This window comes from Patella vulgata, chromosome 1, assembly GCF_932274485.2.
Source record: "Patella vulgata chromosome 1, xgPatVulg1.2, whole genome shotgun sequence".
In the NCBI taxonomy this organism is placed as follows: domain Eukaryota; kingdom Metazoa; phylum Mollusca; class Gastropoda; family Patellidae; genus Patella; species Patella vulgata.
In genome coordinates, this window is record NC_065879.2 from 36,390,573 (window position 1) to 36,417,787 (window position 27,215).

The following is a 27,215-nucleotide window of genomic DNA, read 5'->3' on the forward strand; positions in this document are numbered from 1 at the left end:
TCCTGATTGTACGAAAAATCATGTTTTTAGCTTGTAAACCCTCTAGTGTGTTTAAATGTATCACTGTTACACCCTAATGACCGTTGAGTTCGAAAATCGGACAGAAACTACCTGACAAAATGGCCAGTCTTGTACAGAAATAGTATAAAAGTGTGTAATACTAAGGTTGTGGACTCTCTAGAAGTCACAATTTTTATCCGATTTTGATGAAACTTAAAATATATCTTTATATCCCAAATATCTCGGTCCATTTCGATATTCGCGCATTTCAGACTATAACTTCCTGGATTATGACCCCTGATTGTGCGAAAAATCTTCTTTTCTTTTTAGCTTGTTCTCTATCCATCTCTTGCCTGGCAACCGTTTGTTTGTTAATCTCCACAAAAAAATACCTTTGGGAAACATATCTCCATTTTTATATGACCACTCATGGAATTGTTCATTGGATCGTAAGAAAGATTCCAATAAAAATCCATAAGTTTTTTTTATTGCATATTCGGAAGTTTATGAATATATTGTGTTAGCAATACAGTTGAAAGTTCATGATAGTATCAACTGGGATTGTTCCTTGGGGTATATTTGTCCCCCGCCTTTCGAAGAAAGCAGGGGACTATTAAAATGGGTTCGTCCGTCCGTCTGTCTGTCTGTCTGTCTGTCCGTCTGTCTGTCCGTCTGTCTGTCCGTCACACTTTTTGGGACACAATAACTCTCTCCCTAATTGAGCTAGAATGTTCAAACTTGGTGTATGTGTTTATTAGGTCAATGCCTTGATGGAGTTCGAAGATGAGCATTTTCCGCTTAGGGTAAGCAGTGTTAAGCAATTTGATTGGTTGATGCTTTGGGACACGATAACTCTCTTCCTAATTGGGCTAGAATGTTCAAACTTGGTGTATGTGTTGATTAGGTCAATGCCTTGATGGAGTTCGAAGATGAGCATTTTCCGCTTAGGGTAAGCAGAGATAAGCAATTTGATTGGTTGATGCTTTGGGACACGATAACTTTTAATTGAGCTAGAATGTTCAAACTTGGTGTATGTGTTTATTAGGTCAATGCCTTGATGGAGTTCGAAGATGAGCATTTTCCGCTTAGGGTAAGCAGAGATAAGCAATTTGATTGGTTGATACTTTGGGGCACGATAACTCTCTTCGTAATTGAGCTAGAATGTTCAAACTTGGTGTATGTGTTGATTAGGTCAATGCCTTGATGGAGTTCGAAGATGAGCATTTTCCGCTTAGGGTAAGCAGAGATAAGCAATTTGATTGGTTGATGCTTTGGGACACGATAACTTTAATTCTAATTAAGTGAGATTGATGAAACTTGGTGTATAGTTTCATTACAGTAATACCTTGACTAAGTTCGATAATGAGCATTTTCTGCTCAGGGTAAGCAGAGCGATAAGCAATTTGATTGGCCGAGACTTTGAAACACAATAACCCTCCTTCTAATTGAGCTAGAATGTTCAAACTTGGTGTTGGTGTTTATTAGGTCAATGCCTTGATGGAGTGTGAAGATAAGCATTTTCTGCTTAGGATAAGCAAAGATAAGCAATTTGATTGGTTGATGCTTTGTTTGGGACACAATAACTTTAGTTTCAATTAAGTGAGAGTGATGAAACTTGGTGTATAGTTTCATTACATCAATACCTTGACTAAGTTCGATGATGAGCATTTTTTGCTCAGGGTAAGCAGAACGATAAGCAATTTGATTGGCCGAGTCTTTGGAACACAATAACCCTCCTTCTAATTGAGCTAGAATGTTCAAACTTGGTGTAGGTGTTTATTAGGTCAATGCCTTGATGGAGTGCGAAGATAAGCATTTTCGGCTTAGGGTAAGCAAATATAAGCAATTTGATTGGTTGATGCTTTGGGACACGATAACTTTAGTTCCAATTAAGTGAGAGTGATGAAACTTGGTGTATAGTTTCATTACATCAATACCTTGACTTAGTTCGATGATGAGCATTTTCTGCTCAGGGTAAGCAGAGCGATAAGCAATTTGATTGGCCAAGACTTTGGAACACAATAACCCTCCTTCTAATTGAGCTAGAATGTTCAACCTTGGTGTAGGGGTTAATGAGGTCAATGCCTTGATGGAGTGCGAAGATGATCATTTTCTGCTTAGGGTAAGCAGAGATAAGCAATTTGATTGGTTGATGCTTTGGAAGTGGAACACGATAACTTTAGTTCTAATTAAGTGAGAGTGATGAAACTTGGTGTATAGTTCATTACATCAATACCTTGACTAAGTTCGATGATGAGAATTTTTTGCTTAGGCCAACGAGCAATAAGCATGTTGATTGGTCAAACTCTTCTTCTAATTGAGGTAGAATGTTTAAACTTGATGTAGATGTTCGTCTTGACTGAGTTCAATGATTAACATATTGAGCTAAAGCTAAGCAGAGATAAGCAATTTCCTGCTTTGGGACAAGATAACTTTGATTCTATCTGATAGAGAGTGATGAAACTTAGTTTATAGTTGATAATCAGTTTGATTGCTTGATACTTTGGAAAAAAATAGATGTGCGATTAATTAATATGTGTCATCTATTTATTTGGGGATTTCGGCGGGGGACATCAGCCTCACTGTTGGCTTGTTTGTTAAAGCTTGATACAGAGTTCATAGTATTATGTTTTAAATCTTGTCCCGTGGAATTTGTTTTACAAAGAATTGTGGAGCCAGCACTGACAGCATTGTTGCAGACGGGTGTATTACTAGTGCGCCAACAGAAATGTCCGATAATTGTCAGAAAAATAGTGCCATAGACCAATAAAAGTGTCAGCTGAAGGAAAGTCAAAAGACAGATGACTTTTTCATTTTATATTTTATATTCAATCCTTAGAATCTAAATTTTAGCAGAGCATTCAATTTTGCCAGTAATATCTTCCCAGGAACCAGGCCAAATAAACCTGATATCATGAGCCAAACCGTGACGCCAATAATATTGGGTTATAGGGTGTTTTAACACCTTACTCGTACTATATAAGAAGTTTAATATGGGCGGTTGTACGTGACAAGGAGTAGGGTCGTCTGACCAACCTTGTGGGTTTTCTCCGGGTCCTCCGCGGTTTCCTCCCACTTCTAAAGACCCCTATGCGCAAGCAAATTATTGAAATAAAATTAAACCATATGTTAGCCCCGAAATGACCTAGTTTGTGTCGAGTGGGCGTTAAACCCCATTTCTCTCTCTCTTTAATATGGTGATTGAACTGGCAGTCATGAATAGCGAATTTTAAGTGACAAGGTCCCTGGTCCTCTTATATTTTTTTGCTTTTTGCCTGTTCACTTTTAAACGAAGATGTCCGAATGATGCTCGCCACAAAGTTCTATATTTGCTATACGGTCTATATATTTCATGGGTAACTAGACTCTCAACTGTTATGACACCTTAAAATAATGAATAATTACTGAAACCTGGCAGAAAAGGTAAATCCAGAACCATTTCTTAATTTCTACACAAAAAATCGGGATGCAATTTAAGGTGGGAGCGAGAGAAAAACTAGTGGTTTGGATCCAGATACATAACACTATATTAAATGCTAGGCCGTTTGAGGATATCTAAGATAAAAACTAATATTAATTGTTATTATATTTATCGTGACTCTACCCAACAAAAAATAGTAAAATCCCTATTTTTTTCCATCCGAAAACTCTACGTTCCGAGTGAGTTTCTCATGGTTGGATAATTCTCCGGATATCCAGACCAGTACCGGATATCCGAGTTATTGACCAATGAAACTTCATGTTTTAAACTTGTTCGGTGGCGGTTGCTACAACAACACAAATAAAAACCATTCTTACCTGTATATTTTGTTGTTTTTAACCAGTTTAAGTTGAAATTAGAGTGTTGTCATCACTGTACAAGGGAATAGACATGGTATGTATTTTTTTACTTTGCATTGTAATCGGCGTACGGTATTTGTACGTTTTTTTTAAATGATGTGATGAAATGTAGATCGACAAATCCCAATTTTTATTTCCATTTTTCAGTTTTATTTATGTTATGCCTTGGCTAGACCTACATACAGGACATACATTATACATCCGACTATTTTTTTTCAACAGGAAAGTTTCTGAAAATGAATTCTTACTGCATAAGGAAAGTTTTGCTAGTAGATTCTAATATGATGTGGTTAGAAATACTATGTCTAGACTATAGGCCTTATACTAACTAAGTATAAGGCCTATAGTCTATAGTCTATAGACATAGTGTTTTATAGATCTAACTGTCTGAACCCGTTGTAATTAAATGGATTTCTTATCGATTGTGAACGAACTACAGAATGAGTTATTAAAAACTTGCCTATGTGGTATGTGTTTGAAATCTCCTCTGGTTGAATAAAATCCAAAAATATCCCAACGAAAAAAGAAGTTCTCTTTTAAAATGTCATGATGTTTTGGCTTGTATTTTCGACTGTTCATCAACTTGAACTTCATCACAACATTGTCAAAGTCAATTGAATATGGAAGGCCTACAATTCTTGTTTGTATATTATTTGTCAGCGAAAACAACGAAGCTAGCTGACACCAAAGTGTCCAAAGTATCTTTCTAGACGACCAGAGATTGCAATTTAAACAACATTTTTATAATACAAAAATAGAGTTTAATAGCCTACGATGATGTACCCGTTTAGAAAATAGGTTGAAGGAATCATTGAGTTAGATTGTTCTATTTTCCACAAATGCACCGAACTGCACTCTCGGTTGGTAACACTTTTATAAAACATTTTGATCGTTTGAAATACAAAGTTACCCTTATATTGGCCTTTATGTGTAGACGACTGAAAGTGGTGTAGAATCATCCAAATTGAACAATATTGCATGCAGAAATGGAAAAATCTTCTCAAGAGTGGGATGGGGGAATGTCCCAGAACCTCCTTGGTTAATTTGCATCTATGTCGCTCAATATCAGCGTCTGCAGAGCTCTTAAGGTTCGGGCCTGTGGCTTGCGAAAAATGACACCTACTTTGATACTTTACCCACCTAATTGATGAAACCCCTGCAGATCGGTACGGTAAAAATCGTGGGGGCAAGTAAAAGCAGTCATTGCAATTGCCCGCTCGGCAAGTAAGTTTGAAAGTTAGTTCTACAGACTGATAGTTCAAAACAGATTATGAGAAATGAATATAGTGAAATTTTAGGCAAATTATTTTATTCTGACGAGGAGCGTAGTTATGAATGATTGTAGTTTTGACAATAGCCTAAATTTCCAGTTCATATTCTTGATTGTCAAGTAGTTAGTACCATTTGCCAGTGCATCTCTAAAATAAACAAAGTCCAAATAGGCCTATATTTAAAATTGATAATTTCTAACATAAGTTATGGCCATGTATTAAAATGTTCCATTTTCTTTCAATTGATTTCATGATATTGTTTTTGCCAGCCATTGATTCGAAGAATCACTAGTTTTTATCCTTGAACATCGATATCAAGATGGCATGTAACCTGTGTTTTATGATTTGATCATATGGATTAAATTACTATCATAGACTACCGTACCTTTTGTATATATTTTTGTTAAATTTAAATATAGAGAATGAAATTAGCATTGTGGCATAGTAAACTGACATTTTGTTGTGCATAATGTATAAAATGTTTATTTCAGGCTGAGGCAGATGAAACATTTACATTTGTTGTAGAATGGTATGAAGAAATAGCAGCTAGAAACAGACAGTTTTTATTGATTTACCATGTCAAGAATAAGGGTGTTGAAATGGTAATTATACATGTAGCTTAATCTGTTTTAATTCTGCTTACCCAGTCACAGTTAGATTTGTGTGGGTGTGCATCACAGACATTATGAGGTTTGTGGTCAGTTTGCCTACTAATAAATTTAGTGTAACAGAAATTTAGTTAAATAGTTTGATTGAGTGCAGGTCTCTTTGTAGTGCTCAGTTAACATGCAACACTATAATGCTTATCACATGCAATAGTGGCATGAAAAGCTTTATATCAATTTGTCGACCAGCCCACTGTTTCTATTCGACTCTTTTAACATAATCAGATGAATATTTTATTTATATGCCTTATAGAATCTTATATTTTGAATATCTTTATTTTTAGTACGATATGAAGAATAGAAAAACATTTTTGAAAACATCGTTACGAGATCATCCCATTGACCTTTCTGATCTTTACATAGGAAGTACAATCAATGTTTTAGGTCGACAATTAAAGGTGACTGAATATGCAGATGAACATACCAGAAGTAAACTATCATCTCAAAAAGAAAAGTAAGTTGAAAGCTCTTAATTTATAATTTAAGAATTCAATTTCTTTTAAATAAATGTATCATTTTCAGTATGCACAAGGCATGCAATGATTATTCAATGAATTATGATTCTCTCAAATCTAAGATTATGCAGTGATTTTATGTCTGTATTGTGAAACATTAACCCTTGTGCGTATACAAGAGGTATTTCAGGACCCTTAACATTTGCGAGGAACTGGTTCACAATTGTCTAGCGAGAATTTTATACATTGTCAGCTACTTAATGTAGAGTATAATGCTGCAAATAGAACGGAAGTGAGGCAGTGGTAACATTCATTTGACAAGAAACTACAAGTATTAGTATTACATTATCAGATACAAGGGGTCTTGTGGACCCTCCTCCTCTTTCATTTCAACATTTTGCTGGTTACAAGTGTCTAATCTGTTCTGCGCTCGGTGCTAGCTTTGTATTTGGAATCTTTCTTACTGATGATATTTCATCCCGCCATTGGTCATTCTAGTAATCTAGATCTGAAAGCAAATCTAGGTACTCTACCAACCCCGTCAAAAGTCGACTCTACATGGAAATGACAATTAAGTTACTTGTAGATTTGTATGGTTTCAAAAATACCTTATAATTCATATCGTCACTGTTAATACATCAAATATCTTTTTTTACTCTGATTGATTATTATTCAATCTTTATATGAAGCTGTAGTTTGATCCTATTTGAATAAAATTATGCATCCAAAAACCAATTTATGTCTGGGGTCTTAGATTACCCCTTGTTGCCGACAATGTTTTTCGTACAACTGTCCGCACAAGGGTTAAGTGGAGTATAAACTCGCTACAAAACTCTTTTTTCATTCTGTTAAATGACCTAAGAAGGCATGCCATAATGGTAAAATAAGATTATATTTTTTAGATCAAGCTAAAATATATGATTAAAGCCTTAGAGTTTTAGAGTTTGTGCATTGATCTTGATGGTTGTGGCTGCCAAGTCGGTTGTATAATTACAATTTTATTGTTTTGTTTACGTGATATTACTCATATTGTGATTGCAAAGTTTGAATTGTGACGTACATCATATCAAGGCTATGGTGTCATTGCAGTCATTGTTTGCACACAAAGCAGCCATGTGGATTTTAGAAATAATGTGCATTCTATATCCTGTTGATCGACTTTCTATACAACAAACAATTGTTAGCTTTGTGATCAATAAAAGCTATAATTTTTCTGTATAAAAATGGGGGTGAAAAAATTCCTTTTTTTAAATTTATATTATCTCAATGTACTATTTGCAACAATATCTACTCTTTTTTTTATTATGAAACATATTTTACATATCTTTACTATTTTTTTTTTTTTTCAGAACACTTGGTTTAATCAAGCCTGATGCAATGAACAAAATTGGTCAAATTCTTGATCACGTCTATAGAAATGGTTTCATGATAACTCGACTTAAAATGTGCAAACTAGATCGTAACGAAGCTTTTGAAATGTACCAGGAACACAGAGGGAAACCTTTCTTGAAGTAATTACATTCTCTTTCGCTCTATATTCACAGAATACAACCATATATACTATTCAAAAAAAGTAGGGGATATTTGATTTGTAAGTGTTATTAAAGTCACCTAATGAAACTGACGAAGAAACAAATGACAAAATGAAATGAAGTTCACATTCATCGATTTATTCCAAATGATCGTTAGACTAAGTAAGGCACAGTCTGACCATTATAAGGGTAAAATGATACCCGGGGTCAAACAGCAAAGTTACCACAGCATCACAACCAAGTCAGTAACGGGTAAATCCTCCTCTGTTTGCCAAACAAGCATTGATCCGACGTGGCATACTCCTAATGAGACGTCTAAGGTCATTTTGGTCCAGATTGTCCCATTCCTGTTGCAACGCAGCAGTAAGTTCTTGGACATTGGCAGGACGTTGTTGACGTTGACGTAACCTCTGTCCAAGCATGTCCCAGACATGATCGATGGGTTAGAGGTCGGGATTCAGTGCTGGCCAAGGTAATGTGGTGATGTTCTGTTGTTGGAGGTAACCTGTAACGATCCTGGCCCTGTGACATCTTGCGTTGTCATCCTGGAAGATGAAACGGCGGCCATGACGTCGTGCGAACGGCACAACATGGACTGCCAAGATGTTGTCCCGGTAGTACTGGCCTGTAACACACCCTGCAACAACATGTAAAGCCGTTCTTCCAGCAACAGTGATGTCTCCCCACACCATAAAAGAACCACCCCCAAATCGATCATGTCTGATGACGTTAACGTCTTGGAAGCGCTCGTTTCGACAACGCCACACCCTCCTACGTCTGTCCAAAAAATCAACAGTGAACCTTGACTCATCTGAAAACATCACATTGCTCCAGCGTCGATTATCCCAGTGTTGACGATCCCTACACCAACGACGTCTTGCCTGAATGTGATGATCTCTCAAACAAGGGATCACGCGAGGACGTCGGGCGCGAAGGTGACCCCTATGCAGTCGATTCCGAATCGTCTGGCCACTCACTCTCACACCAGTGTCTGTTTGAAGACGAGCGCTGATCTGATTTGCTGTGATGACACGATTTCTCAAGGCCAAGGTACGGATAAATCGATCCTGGGCTTGAGTTGTCGCCCTTGGTCGACCTGAGCGTGGTCTGTCCTGTACAGATTGTGTATCACGGTATCTGGACCATAGCCTGCTTATGACAGACTGAGAAACATTCATCGTCCGCGCCACAACCGCCTGTGTTGTGCCGATCTGTAGCATGCCAAGGGCACGTAACCTTTCATTTTGAGTAAGCCGACGCATATCAAAATTTGTTTTCTGGTCACTAAAACAATTAAACTGATGTTTCCACCCTGGAATTCAATGCCACAATGACTGTAACATTCAAAGTCAGAGTCGTGCAAATCTTGGGTTGGACCCCCATGATGATCCCAAGCATCACCTGCATTCCATGCGGTAGCTATTGGTGCGTTTGGGCGTCACATGTAACTGGAAATGTTTCTTCTGTTAGGTTCTATAGTGACTTTTTTCGTAGTCATTTGCATATTTTAGTATTATGCCCCCAAAATCAAATATCCCCTACTTTTTTTGAATAGTATATAAGCTTGTTAGGTTGATTCACAAAGGACATATTTAAGCTTATTACTCAAAGGAAATACATGTCAACCTTGTTTGTATGGACCTTGTGGCGTCGGAAAAAATTGATCAGACTAATGAAAATTGTATCACATTGTGACTGTTATATTAATTTATGTTAAAATGAGTCTTGTTTTATAATATTTGTTTCTGCATAACTATAGGCTTAAACATAATGATTTATCTTAATCTAAAGATGACTTGATGTACTATTTTACAATTTAAATTTGGCATTGTGCACAAAATGTGTCCTGAATTATTTCTCAAAATTCATTTATTTTTTTATGTTTACAGTGATTTGTTAGAATATGTAACAAGTGGACCGGTGTTAGCGTTTGAAATTGTTGGTCAAAATGCCATAACCAATTGGAGAAAAACAATCGGCCCAACTGATCCAGCCACAGCCAGAAGTGAGGCACCAAATAGTATTCGAGCTCAGTATGGCACAGGTTAGTTAAATCTTGAATTTATTTTCTTCTATTGTATCTTTTTTACACTTGTTCAATTATAAATATGAAAGACTAGGTTTAATTCCAGATACAGTCCAAGAGTTAAATATGATGCTTTTGGTTTGGCATGAAAAAAGGTCTGAAATATAGTCAAAATCGGATCAAAGACAAATTGTGTATATTTGGCAAAATAAATCAAAACATGCAATATGAGCCAAAGTATCAGTTTAAATATATCTTGGATACCGGTAATTAGTTTAAAAGTTTGTGCACATGCTTTTTCGGAAAATAAAAAATAAAGTTATAATTTTAAGACAGATGTATGATGGAATGAAACACAAAATCAGTAAAAATATAGGTTTTGTGTGATATCTGTAATAAGATGAGCTGCTTGCCACATGTTTCTGTTCACCCCGTGATGGGCACATATTTATACACTTTTTAACCAATAATGAAAATTGCACAAATTGTAATCTTTTTACTGAAATACACAAAATGATTTTGTTTATTACAGATAAAACAAGAAATGCTTGTCATGGGTCAGACAGTCTTACATCTGCTGCGAGAGAATTAGAATTTTTCTTCCCTTCGACTGGTCCTAAAAGACGTAACACAGCTCAGTTGTCTGATTGCACTTGTTGTGTTATTAAACCTCATGCTATAAAATCAGGTAGGTTAAATCATTTATCTCTAGCTTGTTCTCCAGGGTCTGCAAAGTTATCAGAAACCTTTAAACCCCATTTACACTAAGAATATGGAATGGTACTCAGTCCTGACTGAAATTGCTCTGTATGTTCGGTCAAGTAAAGAGGTTGAACCATCCTCAGTCCTGACCCAGAACAAGCCTATCTAAATCTAATCATTGAGTTTTTAAAGTTTTGTTATTTATATTAATAGGTTTGACAGGAAAAATTATCAATGCCATTTTGGAAGCTGGTTTTGAAATATCAGCTTTACAAATGTATAATCTGGAAAAAGCTAATGCAGAAGAATTCTATGAGGTTTATAAAGGAGTTGTTCAAGAATACAATGGAATGGTAGCAGAATTAACTTCTGGGCCTTGTATTGCCTTAGAAATCCGAGCTCAAGATGCAGCCAAATCATTTAGAGAAATGGCTGGACCAGCGGATCCAGTAAGTACTGTACATTAATGTGACTGGATTTCAATTGAAATGGCAAGACAGAAAATTACTTTTAATGAGTTTTAATTCATAGTATGTTTTTGACTAGAATGTTTATTTATGGCTGTATGAAAGAATACTGCATAACCTCCATGCCAATGTACATGTACATCAGAAATGACATGCTTTTTTTTTTTTATTACAGGAAATTGCTCGTCATCTAAGACCTAGAACACTTCGTGCTTTATTTGGATCAGATAATATCAGGAATGCTGTTCATTGTACAGATTTACCGGAAGATGGCAGCATGGAGGTAAACTGGATTATATCATCATAATTATTAAAGTAATGTTAAACACTTTTATGTTTTGTTCATTAGGACATAATTCAACAATATGGTTAATGTATTGTAAATCTGAGCAGTTGAGATAGCATTATTTATTTTTATTGTTTGTCATTTCAGGTGGAGTACTTCTTCAAGATATTAGAGCAGTAAAATATTTTCATCATCTGTACCTTCTTACAATACAGCATTGTTATTTTATACTTATATACATAAGTCAATTTTTATATGTAAATAATACTATTTATTATATATAATGTAAAATAATGTCTTAGTAATATTATTTGGTAATTGTTTTATATGTAATATAGACCAGTGATAATAAATGAAATATGAAATAATAAAAATTTTCTGTAGGTCTGAGTCACAAACGGTATATTACATTTACATATTAGTTAGGAATATCTAGATATATTTTATTGAAAGATGGTCACACCCACATCAGAGCTATGTCTCAGCAGCAGTTTATCCATGAGGACAGCTTGGATGTTTACCAATTTTATAGGGATCTAGGATCCTGCAGGTAACGGACAGACTGGACCAAGGTTAAGGAATTAAGCTTTATGAAATTTTTAGTTTTCATGTGGGGTGGGCCACAGCTCCCAAAATACCTTGCTGTGTACGTGCTAGCATAACCATGTCTATATTTACCAGCTGAAGTTACACTGATTATTATTTATAATTCACTGGTGAATTGCTTTAATTGGGTGATTACTGTAACTTGGTCTTCACAAGAGCTGCACATTCTGCTCGTGTCAATCTAGGTTGTTTGACGTTTCTGATCGGCAGATCAGTTAATTTTAACTTTTTACAAACTACAATATTCCGAAAGCGGGTAAATTCCGTTCTGTATTTACACAGAGATGATGAATTGAAAACATCAACATTCTGCCAATTATAATCAATGAATACAATTTAGCATGATTTTAATCGCGAAAATAATTAACGAAAATTGCAAATGACGATCAGCGGCTTTGTCTGAAAAGGCAGACCTGTCATGGAGGATAGCTCTTTACTCCATCAAACCTCAATCATTTCAAATGGAGGAGCCTTATGCTTTTTACAAGTGTGACTGTAACCGGTTGGTCAGTAATGAACGAGATGAGACGATCATCTCCATCACGTGCCTTTACAAACCTAAGTCAAATTTGTTTCTGTGAAAAGAATTATTAAAGATACATAGGTAGTTAAAGTGTTACCTCAGATATGATCCGGAAACGAAACCGAGACGGAGCCCATTTCAATATCCCCCCCCCCCCCTTTAACTTCACGGGATGAATGAAATGGGGTGGATTTACGTCCTACTTTTCTGCTCCGACTAGGCTAATGTAGACGGGCATAATAATAATAATAATGCTTTATTCAGAAATAAGATCATATGATCCATAAAAACAAAATACATATATTTCAATATACATATAAGTCGAAACTATTTACATAATTGTAAACATTAAAAATTGAATGTAGCTTATGTAAATATTTTATTTATTTGATAAAAGTACTTTTTACATTGTCCCAACTTCTATAATCATGCTATTTTATAAAACAATGATAATCATATAATGTTTGTAACATAATTAAACATACATTATGCAAGAGCCAAATCTGTCTATTGCAGGTCTTTCTTTAGGGCTGAAATGTCATGTAAATTATTAGACATTAATTAACTTATCCAGACTATAAGCAACCTCTCAATGTCATTGCTTGCCTAGGATATTTAATGGATTACAATCCGATCTGCTGCTCAACGCTCATTGATGATTAAATCAAAAAATGGATAATCGAGACTTTTTATCGTTCCGACTTTAGTAATGATGATCGAGGCTAGGCCTAAAATTCAATCGCTAAATTCTCTGTTCAAAGTGCTTTGACGGAAATTTTCAGCAAATTCCCTTTACATTATCTAGTATTTATCTATTATACTTATAGTGAGAACTGCCAGCTTTTTATCTAATCTCCCATAATGTATCTTTAACTACAGACGTCTGAAAGGTGTTTTTTTGGAGATATGTCGATAAAGATGAAAGAGCGTTAAGATCGGAATCAGCACATACTTGGCCAAATTTAAATCGATTAGGATATTGACAAATATATTGTAGCGGTAAAAAGGTTACCCTTTTAATCTTTTTAATATTTACATTCTTATATAACATAACCATTCAAAGTGCTATGAGGGAATTTTTGCTTGGTCAGACGCGCTACGGATTCCAACTGTCTATACACTGTCACTCACAATCTGTTTCACAGAGAATTACGGGTCTAGATTAATATCTCTGTCAAAGATGACTGCCTTAACACGTGCCGTCACAGCACGCGGCGTCAATCATTGGCTGAATGGCGCGTGCATTGTTTACCCAAGACATTACTGCTTCGGGCGGAATGCTGCCTTTTAGTCATTTTAATATCCATTTACACTAAATAGGAAATAATTTTTACCTACAAATACGTCAAACGCTTTTATTTATTTTTCCAATACATAAAAAAAAAGGTTTTAGAATTTAATTTGTCGCAGGAAAAAAGTTAATAATTCTGAGTCATTGAGTCGCATCGATGTCATCCTTATCAGTGATTGTAGCGGCCTAGCGAAAAATTCACTGCTGATCAGTGTGTGTCACTCACTGTCCTTATCGGGCGCCAATTAGTCCCGCTACTGCCAGTCATGTGATGTAAACCCACCAAATTATATTTTAACAATCCACACGCGTATTTTAATTTTGTTTTATATATGAATACATACTACAAAGCTGTTATATAAACTTTAGATAATCAATACATTGCTACATAATTAAGATGATGACATTACGTAAAAATATTTTAAATATGCATTATTTCAGAAATATGGACAGTAACATTCGTTTTGTACTAAAAATAGCTTAAAGATGCATTATTTAAAAGCTATATCTATTGCAAGTCTTTCCTACATTCAAGTATTATGAATTATTTAGACACACAGGCTGTAGTTGGGCAAAACAATTTTATCGGGCGATCATCCAGTATTTATAGCAGTGGCCATCAAAGGAAGAAATATAAAATTTTAGTGGATATAATATGAAAAATATAAAAGTTTTTCCTTCCCGCAAAATAAAGTGACCGAAATCCGGAAATTTTACTGACTAGAGGGTGGGGTGATGCAATTTCCCACTGGAGTTTCAGAAAATCACACAATTCTGACTTTGATTCAGTGTGTCTAGTTCTCAAACCCAAACTGCAGTTCTTGAAAATTTGCTCAGCTCGGCGCTACTTGCTGATCAGTCTATCAGTTCAAGTTATGTAGGTTCATTTTTCAGGCAAAAATCCCCCCCCCCTCCCCGAAAATCGACCTGTACGGCTATGTTTAGATATTTGTAAAATGGACAAACCTTCAACTTAAACTTATTTCTAAATTCTTAAAAATACGATTAGAGACCAGTCTATTATTGATGATCATACAAAATAATTTACCCATTTTTCTAGCTCTTAAATAAAACTTTACACCCCACTGTCATCTTATATGCACCTAAAGGAGCAGACATGTTGTCTCGGATACGTTATGTAGTTATGCATACTATGAATATACGTAGGTTAATGAGAAAAAGTTGGATTGCACTCTTAAATATCCGAAGATAATTAAAAAAGAAAAAACAAATAAAAAAATAAAGGTACTAATATAAAACGACCAACCCAATATTTTAAACTAAATCTAGATTATACATGACATCAGGGTTATTTAGAAATCTAAATGGTAATTCCTTAAAAAGGCTTGTTCTGAGTATCTTGCCCCATCCATTTCGCTTGCAAGAGCATTGTCATCTCGAAGCCTGTATCCAGATCCACCAATAGAGGTCTGGCATTCTGGACACTTCCCTTCTACAGTGGCACCACCGCACTCACCAATAGCGTATACATGTCCTGAAAAGATAATCAATTATAGTCTATACACGTTCTAGTTCTAGGAGCTAAGTTTCTAACTCAATATTCTCCGGATCCTCCGGTTTCCCCCCACTGCTATTTATGGTTCCAAAAAATAGAGCCATACGCCCTTTAAGGAGATCGGTAATTTCAAGCAGACGGGATAACTTAAGTCGCTCGAGTTTTCACAAGATTCTACTAAGTGAGCAAGAACCACAAGTCAACAATATTATCAAAGAAATTGAGACTTCTTCCGTCTCGATAACCCGAACAAAGCATATAAATTTCAAGCAGATCATAGATTCCACAAAGTATATACAGCATCTATAAATTTTAAAACGATCGGATGATAAATGTGGAAGCATAAAACTGTTTAAAAAGAAAAATGAAACGTTGCAGTTTAATTTTCCTCCAAAGTTAATATTGGATAAAAACGTGTAGAATCTTCTCTAATTTACTTACCATTTTTGCATTTATACCAATGGCCTTTGCTAAGCTGCATGGCACTAACTATCATCACCCTTTCATCATCTGTAATTCCCAAACCAGATGGTGGTGAAATTTGTTCCAGCATTTTCATAGTGTTTTCAAGATCATCTTTATTTTTTTGCGTGAAAGTCAACCCAGTTTCAATGAAAAGTTTACACTTTTCTAATTGTGATTTCGTATTGGAAGGGATTTGTAAACCCCTTTTCTCTATCGTTAGTTCGTTAATAAAGAGTTTGTACAGCAGATTATGTCGAATGAGTTCATTTTGGACATCCTTAATTTCTTGTTCACTCAGTGAAGACCTTTTAACTGTTATCCAGTCAATGAAAGGCTGCAAGCCCAGTTCGATTTCTTTAAACTCATCGTTCCTCAATCTCCCAAGTGTTTCCGATTTAACAAAGTCGTTAAACTTAGAATATCTGTCCGCGGCTTTAACTAAAAAATTCAGTTGGTTTTGTAATGTGATCAATTCTTTCTCTGACACACAAATATCAAGATGGCGACCTAATTCATCAATTGCCTTTACACGATTGCGTCTGTTATTTTCATTGGACACCATGAAAGGGAATTTTGGTGGTTGACATTTCAATGTGGCTTTTCGCAAGTCCCGTTTTATCTGATTCCTACGTAATTCAATATCTGCTCTGTTTCCAATATATTTCTCCTTGACTTGGTCGATGTTTTGTAAAAGTCGATTTATTATGGTGCCATATCGAACGCTTCTTCGTATTGGTGTTTTGCACCTTGGACAGCATTTTAGCTGTACAAAACTAGCTTTATCAGAGGAAGTGTCTTGGTCTATCCATGCGTCCAGGCTGTTATATTCCACGATATGCTTACAGTCTTTTAACTCCACAAATCTTGCATCTGGCTCATCCTCAGTACCAAAGAAAATGTCAGTGACCACATCTGCATTACATCTCCTACAGTAACGAGGACAAGGTTCACCACATAATCCAATGCATGGATGACCACATTTTAAGAACTTCTTACACGGTGAATCACATCGAGGACGATTACAAGGCTCGGAGCACAACATTGTGCATTGGTGGTGTTCACAAGCCCATGTACACGGCTCTTTACACGGTTTGCATAATTCACCGCATGATTTTGTACACTTACTGTGTGGACATTTGTTTCTGCATTTCATTACACATGGAGGGCAGTCAGAACAATATGATTGACAGTTATGAGCACACACTAAGGTTTTCGTGCAATGCTCTTTACATGATTCATGAAGTCTGCCAGACAAACAAGTAGAACATGTACCTCTGCACTGATGACCACAAGCCAGAATCTTGTCACATCTCAATCTGCAGATGGCAGAATCCTTTTCTTCACATTTTACCTCTCCCTTATGTCCACAGGGCCAAGTTTTTGTAATCATTTTTTTACATTGGTGTCTAAAGCCACATTGGTTCCCACATAGATGACCACAAGGAAGGACTTGCATGCATGTCTGTGTACATTTATGGTCCTCGGGTTTCATATGACAAGAAACCTTTTCGAAGTGGCCACAACGTGGTATTAGCTTTGTAACTCTGGTCGTACAATCACCACAATCTTGATAACATTTGCGTTTACATGGGTGGTTACTGCTACAGGTTTTTGGACAGGGTTTGTGGCATTGGTACTCCTCGTGTTCTAAATCAAGTGGATGACACGACATTACACAGGAGTGCCCACAATCTAATCTGGCATTACATAGTTTCTGACACCCTCCAGCAGGGGCTTTCTGGAAATCTCCCGGTTTACCTATCTCGATACCAGGATCTTCGGGGTGATTCTGACACTTCAAAATCAGCCTTTCTCCTATTTCACCCGATTTCTTCAACATAATTGTCATTTCTTTCCATAAAGAGCTTTCAGATTGTAGGATGTCGAAATTACCAATTACATACAGGCCTTTCTTCGCTCTGGACAAAGCTACACAAATACGATTTTCAATTTTTAAAAAACCAATCTTATTTTCATCGTTGCTTCTTACTAACGAGAGAATAATTATATCATTTTCTTCTCCCTGAAAATTATCAACAGGTGTCACTCGGATTCCTTCAAATCGGGTTTTAGGCATAAGCTTTCTTAACTGGAACATTTGACCGGAGTAAGTTGTAAGAATCGTTATCTGCTGTCGAGAGTAGCCTTGTTTTGTTAAGTAATCAGCCAGTGCTACGACAAATTGTGCTTCATAAATATTTGAGTGACTTTTGTTTTCTTCATCACGTTCTTCTTTGTGATTGTGATTAATAAAGAAAATATTCTTTTCCACACCTTTCACGTGTTCTAATCCATGAACCGACGAATGATCTCTGAGTTCAGGATAAATAGGCTTCATCAGTTTGGATATTTCGGGACGCATTCTATGCTGAAGTTGAAGACAGTCACAGTGAACCCCGTTAGTAAGCATTCTTTCAAAAAGAGATATCTGCAGATTATATTGTGTAGCAAGTTTGTAAACGTTTGGGTTTGGTCTCAGTTGTTTATGATCACCTATAAGGATAAGCTGTTCACAATCTTTGGCAAGCGTTGTAATTACATGTCCTTCCAAAACCTCTGCTGCTTCTTCGACAACAATTATTCGTGGATTTATATCTTGAAGGATAGCCTGGTACCTTGCAGCTCCTGTCGTTGTCATGGCAATGACAGAGGCTTCAGACATTATACTCTTTTCCTTTTCTAACATTACCTCTCTCTGAGCAGTGCATTCTACTTTGTATGCTTGACTTTTATCAATTATATCTGCCCTTAGTTGTTCCCGGAACCTTGACACCCAGTATCGATATAATCGCCAGCGACTGTCGAAATCAATATTCCAAATATCGTTGACATTTTCGGCTTCCTTTACGGTCATCTTACTCTTAGATTTAATCTTCTGGCGGATTTTTCGCTTCAACTTTTTTCGCTGTACCTTTGGAATCTGAAACCCATCATGCGATTGGAAATCATCTTTATCAAGATTCGATATATCGAGGGCTATGCATGTTTTCTTCAACTGGAGACTATCTTGAATGACCCTTTCAAAGCTATTATCACGTGCCTCGTCTGCATCTTCAAATAGTATTCTATTATTTCTAGCAACGTCATAATCCCCTTGAACTTCAATTACTTCTTCAACTTGATCTTCAGGGTTTTCATTTTTAGCTTCATCTATTACATCGAACACAAATTGACTTGATGCGCCGAGACCCAACCATTCAACCATTAGCGATGAAATCTGAGGAGCTTGGTAACCCATATTTTTGACCATTATTTCGTTTCTAACGATTTCAAACTGGTCGCTATGCCTGTGTGACATAACATGTTGCAGTGTATCCTCAGTCAAGATATCCCCTTCAGCTGCATCAATTCTTTGTGACACACTTTCTATTCTTTGATGAAGAGATCTTAATTTGTCGCCATGGATAAACCCTAACCTAGCCAAATTTTTGTAGCGACCTTCCTCGCGAGCCTTTTTTTTCCATGATCTCAATGAATACTTTTCAAGGTTACTATCTGATATCCGCCCCCCTACGCGAATTACACTGCCCTTGTAAAATTCAACGATCCCAGACAAAAACTGATCCAAAGCATGATTTGTGTAGCATACAATTAACATAGGTCTTCTCGCGGAGTCGATTTCATCCCAGTGTTTAGAATTGTGCAACAAGGCTTTCACAATCTTTAATCCAACATAAGTTTTACCAGTACCGGGTGGACCTTGAATTACAGAAAATTCCTTTGTTAAAGCTGTTTGCAGGGCTCTGAATTGGGATTCATCTAAATTAAGCATTTCATGTGATGGCCAGGATTGTAGATCTACCACATTCACTTTTTCAGCACACATAGATTTCCTACTGAAATTGTACCGGTCTGTTCTTCCCTGAATGCGAAGGTTTGTATCTTCTCTCAACTGAATGTCATCATCGATAAGGGGTCGCAGGTCAAATTTCCTGCCAATAGTTAAATACTTTGGTACATTGACAACGTTTTGACATTGGACTATATATTTTTCAAATGGTAATTTCGTTATATTTTGAAGACCTCTGAGCACATGTTTGTACGCCTCATAGTATGCCGTAGTCTCTACCATAACAAACCTTTGATCTGTATCAATAGCATTTATTTCTTCAAGATTTTGCTCAAATTTAACATCTATATAACCATCTTTTAAAAGCTTTGGGTCTCTATCTGATACTGTGGCGATGTAAAACGTTTGAAAATTGTCCGAAGACAGGCAAATCAATGAACCGTAGATGAGCCGCTTGGACATTTCCCATTTTACCCGTTGAAGTGAAGAAACATCGAACTGGATACGATGCAGTAAATCTGTTTTTGAACAAACGCTTCTTATCACACTGACATCTTTGTACACACGAATATCTTGCAATCTATTTCGACTTTTCTTAGGTTCATCGATAATTTTCTGATATTCAGCTATACCGTTACGAAGAGGTTGTATAAAATCTTCTCTAAGTAAACGAAACTGTACATCTAGGTAATGATTCACATCATCATACCTTCCTGTTTTCTTGTTTTTCCTCAAGAAAGGTTGGACATTTGGGTTCAAGTCATCTAGTGTTGGCAAAAGACTCATTTCACGGTATTCATCAGGGGGGTGACTTTCTTCGTCTACACGATGAGTTCGTCCATGTGAAAGAACGTCCCTCATTTTCTTGTGCTTGCTAGCTTCTAAATCGCTGACTTCATCCAAGCACATCATAATGTCATTATCAATAACATCGGATGTTTCTCGGAGACTGTCCACTTCTTTTCGAAGGGTAGCTAGAACACCACTTTGATCTGCATATGACCCGGGAACTCTTATTAACAGTTCTTTTAAAGTAACTAACGTGTCTATAATAATATTTCTTTGTCTGGTCTCATCTTGATCTTGTAGTCTCAATATTATGCAGGGTAATCCTACAGACAAAAATACGGAGCGTGGTAGTTTGACCAAGATGTTGTTTAAGTTTTGGGGCATTGATTCACATGTGCATGCTTTTGCTATTACGGATAGCAGCAACGTGACGATATTTGGATCCTGTCTCGTTGAATTCAAAAGTTCTTGCAATCCACTGTAATCATGCCCTAGTGATACCAGAATTTCCGAAGGGTCTTTTCGTTTGTATTCTTGTAATCTTCTCCAGTTCAAAACATCTATCTCTCGTTCACGTTCTCTACTTTTATTCCGATCGCCCGATTGATATCTTCTTCCGCCACGTGCTGTATTATGATTATTATGTCGTTGGTTCCCCCTGCCTCTGTTATTGACCTCGTTACCAACAACTGGGTTTTGCTGCTGGTGTCGACCACGTCCTCCTCTTCCTCTACCTCCAGCTCCACCCCTACCTCTACCACGAGCACCTTGGTGTCCCCTATTCTCATCAAGATTTACTCCAGGCAATTCTAAATCTTGACCAGTAAAACGAATGTCATTCGTTGAACCACGCCTATTTACATTTGGTTCCCGAATTCCAGCCTCTTCCGACAGCATTACATTTCTTCTAGTCGGATTTCCCATCTGGAGATTTCGTGGACGAACATCTCTTGCATGGTTGTTATCTCGTCTTCTTGGCTGTGGTCTATCATCGTTAAGCCCCTCTTCTATATTTAAGCGTTCCATTAACTTGCGTAAGGGCCCACCACTCATTTTAGCTCCTCTGGTTTGATAAAACTGAAACTAGAAGAACGGCTATCTTATTGTATGCTATTAAATTGACATGCTGATTCATTGTGCAGCATACAGGCATATATAAAAGATTATCACATGTTCAAGAGTCCCATACTGTGGCCTACTACACTTTTAATAAGTACTTGTTATAATCAAATACACCTGTAATATTATCAAAGGTCTTTTTGTATCAGTGATCACCGTACTTAATATTGTTGCGAGAAAAGAAACCTATCTATACCCTACAATGTAGAATGTTGTCATATTAGACACAACACAGGTGTCCTGATAATACCTTACGATAAAAGACTAAGCCAGTGGTATTATAGTTCCCCTGTTTTCATGGCAGGGGTTACTTACTTTAAAGCAAGGGAGAATGTAAGGCCCCGTGTACACATTGGCGTGCACGTAGAAGAATCCTTGACAGTTGGAATTCGAAATAAGAGTAGGCCATAGCGCCGCTGTCCGGGCAAAATTTCCCTTATGGTACACTGTATGGCATGTGCCCGTCTTCATTAGGGTATAGTTGGAGCAAAACAGTAGGACGTTAAAACTCATTTCATTTCGTTTACATTAAATTGGTAGATCAATTTTAGTTTTACTGGGTTGAGAATTGTTTCCTGTTCAGTTTTGGAATAAATCGAAAATTTCAATTTATAATATTAATGACTCAGACTGTAATAAAATAACAGTAGGCCTAGATCCATTGAATCTTTTGAATGTACATTACAATGAAATGCAACAATTTATAATATAAATGACTCAAGACAGTAATAAAATAACGGTAGATCCATTGAATATTTTGATTTACGTTACAATGAAATGCAACAATTGTTGTCGTTTCAATTGCTCGGTTTGAATATGAGCATAGGGAGGCCCAATAGTCTGGCGATCGAATAAATTGCGTGTGTCATCAAATAAACTGTACATGTAATCAGAAAATTAATAGTTAAACAGGGGCGGATCCAGAGCTACATATTTTTTTTTGTAAATCAATGCTTTTTATAAGAAAAGTTTATCGGCCGTGTGCTTTATTCTTTAGCGTCAGATGTGGAACAGGGTGGGCACTCAAAGCACGAGATAATGATATAGACATTATGTGATATCACAATTAATGCTTTGCATCCATGAAATAGAATCACAATGTCATTGTATAAATTCATAATAAAAATTGACGTCAAACGAGTTGTTGAATTTCTCTGTTTAAAAAGCTCAATGTGTATGTATATACGCCAAAATGAAGATAGAGACCATGCGGGGGGGGGGGGGGGAGATACATTGTCTCAGGAACTTGGCAAACCCCCTCCTGTAAAAATTCCTGGATCCGCCCCTGTTAAACTGGAGAGATTTTATTCTATCTAAAACAAATTTATATCAGTTAAAATCACGTTAAAGGGAATGCCGGTTCGTTAATTTATGACAATTAGACGTAGTGTTATACTGAATATTGTGCCATTTATACAACACGAAATAGTCAACGTTTTTGGTGCATAATTCTAAATTACACCCAATTTAGTCCTGAAGGCCTACTGACCAGGGCTGTCGTGAGAGACAGCAAAACTTTATCAGTATGAGTATGACATGTCGAAAACAAAAACAATGTAGGATAATAGTAATAATTATAATACAATAGATTGATGGCCTCATCTCTCCACACATATTATACACATTAAAAGACACACGATATGTTAACTAAAATAAATCACTTTGTACTTACCTAACGTGTTAACAGTCACAAGCTTGTTACCATTTCTAACTTGTAAATTACATTATATACTATCGCTTCCAATACATGGAAATACATAACACAATGATGTCATTAATGGCGGCGACTACCTGGAATTTCTACTTTTATTTTCGGTTTGCTTTAAGTACGGTGGATGATAGTGGCCATGTAAAATCTCTCCCTATGCGATACAACTTTACCACAGTATTTGGACGAGGATACCTTGTACAGAATATTTGTTTTTGTCGTAGATTCATTTATTATTCACTTCCAAGATATTAAAATACAAAACGTTGGCAGCACTAGCCTATAGAATAGCAGGCCTATTAGAATATTTTCAACTTACACAAATTATGCGATACAACTTTACCACAGTATTTGGACGAGGATACCATGTACAGAATATTTGTTTTTGTCGTAGATTCATTTATTATTCACTTCCAAGATATTAAAATACAAAACGTTGGCACCACTAGCCTATAGAATAGCAGGCCTATTAGAATATTTTCAACTTACACAAATTAAATTATTATTGAAGTCTGAAATTCTCGGAATTTCCTTGGTAAGAGCGCTTTAAATCATAAGGCCTGTCATTGAGTCAAGTGGCGTGATTTCCCAAGCTTGTAAGTCACAATGAGCAGGATCGCCCGTCCAGTCTCACGTTTTTCTCCGGATCGCAGGGATCCCTCCCACTGCTAAACGAAATATTGCAATAAAATTGAATTACAGTACCTGTTAGTCCCGAAATGTGACCTACCTTGTGTCGTGTGGACGCTTAACTTCATTTCCTGCCCCATCCCTCCCGAATCTTTCCAGTTTAGATACATGCCATGGTGTACGCACTCTCTAATAGCAAAATAAGCCAGATCTTTCACACATATTACAACAGTAAATATTATGCACTAAAAAAGTTGTTGTGTAATTAAGAACACCTAAGCAGGGCCAGAGCAAGACATGTTTTGCCCTCCCCCCACCACCCCGTCCCAAAGCTATGCAAGGTCCATGCTAAGTATAGGGTTTCTTCATGCATAGCCAGGATCGGATCGGGTTTTCTGTGGCAAGAATATCGATTATGCCAACGTAAACAAAATTAAATAGATATCTAGGATCCCCCAGGGGATTCATGGACCCGGAGCGATGTACCGGCTGCACCCGCTTTCCTTTGACCTACACCTGAGGGGCATCCTTGGTTTCCTGGGCATTTCTAAATACTATATAATACTTCTAATACTATAGGTTTTTTCAAAGTGGGAGCCACGGTGGCTAAGAGGGTAAGACGATGACTCGCTAGCTTGGAGGTCGCGGATTCGCTCCCGGTGTTGGCCGAGAGAGTTCATCGGGATTTTCCAGCGTGGTTTCTCTTGTCAGTGGTGCAGGATGGAGGGCCTGACAAGGACAGCTGTCTAGTCCCGTGCAAACATTGCCGTGCACGTAAAAGATCCCTTGGCAGTTGGAATTCGATATAAGAGTAGGCTGTAGCACACTGTATGGCGTATGTCCGTCTTCATTAGCCCAGTCGGAGCAGAACAGTAGGTCGTTAAACCCCTTTTCATTTCATTTTTTCAAAGTTATGTAATTGGGTTCATCGGTAAAGAGAGATTACGGTGACAAGTCTGTAGTCCTGTCATAAGCTCGTATCGTGAGACGGAGGGGCTGACAAGGAAAGCTGTCTAGTCGTTCGGATGGGACGAAAAACCGAGGTCCCGTGTACACATTGGCGTGCACGTAAAAGATCCTTTGGCAGTTGGAATTCGATATAAGAGTAGGCCGTAGTGCCGCTGTCCGGGCAAAATTTCCCTCATAGCACACTGTATGGCGTATGCCCGTCTTCATTAGCCCAGGTTAGGAGCAGAACAGTAGGACGTTAAACTCCATTTCATTTCATTTTTTTCGTATCGTGAGAATTTACCTGGCCACTATCATCCACCATAGTTCAAGGAATACCACGCTATTTATAGCTGCATTACCTCACAGATAAGCCAAAACTCTGGTGCTCTATTTCGGCCACTTTCCGCGTCGCTTTTTTTTTTTCAATGTTACGCTATAGAGAAAAAAAGCAACGTTGACTTTTTGACACGACGTCGCCCTTTATAAAGCGACGCGCCGCCCTTTGCGTAGCGCGTCGTCAAAATAATTAAGATTGACTTCCCTTAGGGAGACTTCATTATTTTACATTTTTAAATGTAAATACAATAATTCTTAAAAATGCACCTGCATTTTTGTAAGTTTTTTGGTTTTGTTTTCATTATAAATTATTATTTTTCTCAGAAATTTTGTACTGGTAGCTGACTTTCGTGTCCACATTTCATTCAATGATTCTGGGTTAACTAGTGCAGAAGTGAACGTAATCTTGGATTCTTTCAACATCGGTCTTAATCTCATTTCTTCAGGGTTGCCAATATATTCGTCGTAGGATATCCAAATAAGAAAAAAAAAAAAAAATTCTCGTACTAATTCTGTCTGTAAAAATGTCAAGGAAAGTTCATACTCTAAGTGAAAAGGGTTAACTGGTCCGCGGGTGCACTAGTCCGCCGCTATAAGAAATACTATAAATATGGGTATCAATAAACCCAACCCTAACCCGCGGACTAGTGAGCATTCCCCAGTTCAGTAATACAACACTTGAGAACCTATAAAACAACTAACGTAAATAACGGAAACCATATCCACGAGGTCACTCATTCACACTAGATTTACGATTTTAAGTTCAGAACATAACTTTAAAATATAACATATAATCTGGATAGAAATGTCGTGTTATATAAAGGATATTATTGACAGTTTTACCACATGTGTCTAAGGATGTATATTGCTGGGTCATCTGTAAAGATAGAATATAAAAGAATATATTATGACATTTACAGGTTTATACTATACAAACAATAAAATACATAAAACAATTAAATGTATTCTAACTTATTAACTGGGTTCTTAATTTAGCTGCACATCAAACATCATTCACCATTCACAGACGCCGTGAAAATGCAATGCAACTCCTTTCCTTGTGTCCAATATAAATTATTGTATTGAAGATAAGATACCAAACGGCAAATGAACTGCAAATGCATTCGCCTGGTACATGCGCATTTCATCACCAAAACTATAAACAATATCAGTTTAGAAAAAGCGACGCGCGACGCGCGCGAAGGGTGACGCGAGGGGCGACGTCTGATTTGTCTTCTCTATAACTTAACATTGAAAAAGGCGAAGCACGACGCTTGAAGCACGAAGTGGCCGAAATAGAACACCATACAATACATTTGGACAAAACATTTGGTATCGCGTAAAATATTCACTGCTAATCAGTGTGACAGTTTGACATTAGCCAATAGTATCCAGGCAAGTTTTCTATTTTTTAAAACTTTTTCTCCAAAAACGCAAATGATACTGCATTATTTATTATTGTTTGATCGCAAAATGATTATTTACTAAAAATAAAACCCAACCCAAAACAACGTATATAACCCGGTAATGTAGACCATGTAGGTTATAATGAAACGCGATTATATACAAGCAGTGCGATTTTACTGCGTTGAAGCTATTTCCGTACTTCATTTTTGAATTCCGCTGCCTTGATAAAACGGCTTATCAATATACGTTTTAAGCTAATGAAGTAGTTAACAGAAAGTAGTCAGTTTGTTGTCTACCTTGGCTTCGTGCCAATAACTATAATACCGAAAGTAGAAATTCGTGGAATTTTATTTTATTTTATTCCTAGAAAGGGACTGTCAAGGTAGACTAATATGCCCACTAAATTGATATCATAGATTTGTTAGATAATTATTTACAAGGTATGTATTATCTTATTCTAACACTTCAATTTCACGCCGCTGGCAACACCGTGTTTAACTTAGTTTAGTTTAGTTTAAACAATATTTTATTCAATAAGCTGAATTGGATTGAACAACAGGCAAAGGCCTATATAAGTTCTCTCCAGTCATATAAAATAGTTAAATCTTATGTTTACAATACATTGGTGGACATATGTACAGGCAGTGGTTTAGACTTGTAGTTTAATTTAAAGTGTTAAAATCTCATGCTGTCTTTTATGTATTTTTGCACTATTTCAAATATGTTAGAATTGGCATTGTCTGGAAGAGCAGGGTTGCCATATAGGATCAGGTCAATAATTGTAACATTTTGTTTAAGGTGGTGTAGATTATTTTTGAGAATTGTTCTTGGGGCAGAGTA

At 36.7% G+C, this 27,215-nt stretch overlaps 2 protein-coding genes across 2 annotated transcripts; one reads left to right on the forward strand and one right to left on the reverse strand.

Moving 5' to 3' along the window:
- Positions 1–3,730: 3,730 nt before the first annotated feature.
- Positions 3,731–12,786, forward strand: LOC126808946 (nucleoside diphosphate kinase 7). The gene is made up of 9 exons (XM_050534017.2): positions 3,731–3,874; positions 5,603–5,713; positions 6,061–6,230; positions 7,581–7,742; positions 9,653–9,807; positions 10,322–10,477; positions 10,705–10,940; positions 11,134–11,241; positions 11,392–12,786. The coding sequence occupies exons 1-9, from the start codon at positions 3,872–3,874 to the stop codon at positions 11,422–11,424; spliced, it is 1,134 nt and encodes a 377-aa protein (XP_050389974.2). The 5' UTR covers positions 3,731–3,871; the 3' UTR covers positions 11,425–12,786.
- Positions 12,614–23,131, reverse strand: LOC126810064 (NFX1-type zinc finger-containing protein 1-like). Its single transcript, XM_056103540.1, has 3 exons — positions 23,016–23,131; positions 15,622–21,307; positions 12,614–15,159 (listed from the first exon to the last, which is right to left on the reverse strand). Exons 2-3 carry the CDS (start codon positions 21,275–21,277, stop codon positions 14,978–14,980), a joined length of 5,838 nt encoding a protein of 1,945 aa, XP_055959515.1. The 5' UTR covers positions 21,278–21,307; positions 23,016–23,131; the 3' UTR covers positions 12,614–14,977.
- Positions 23,132–27,215: the final 4,084 nt, after the last annotated feature.

Bases quoted from the DNA above. Each gene is read 5' to 3' on its own strand.
- LOC126808946 (XM_050534017.2), top strand. The intron at 10,478-10,704 runs GTAGGTTAAATC...TTATATTAATAG, and splicing joins ACCTCATGCTATAAAATCAG to GTTTGACAGGAAAAATTATC. The intron at 10,941-11,133 runs GTAAGTACTGTA...TTTTTATTACAG, and splicing joins TGGCTGGACCAGCGGATCCA to GAAATTGCTCGTCATCTAAG.
- LOC126810064 (XM_056103540.1), bottom strand. From the start codon at position 21,277: ATGAGTGGTGGGCCCTTACGCAAGTTAATGGAACGCTTAAATATAGAA. The intron at 15,160-15,621 runs GTAAGTAAATTA...TTATCTTTTCAG, and splicing joins TTGGTATAAATGCAAAAATG to GACATGTATACGCTATTGGT.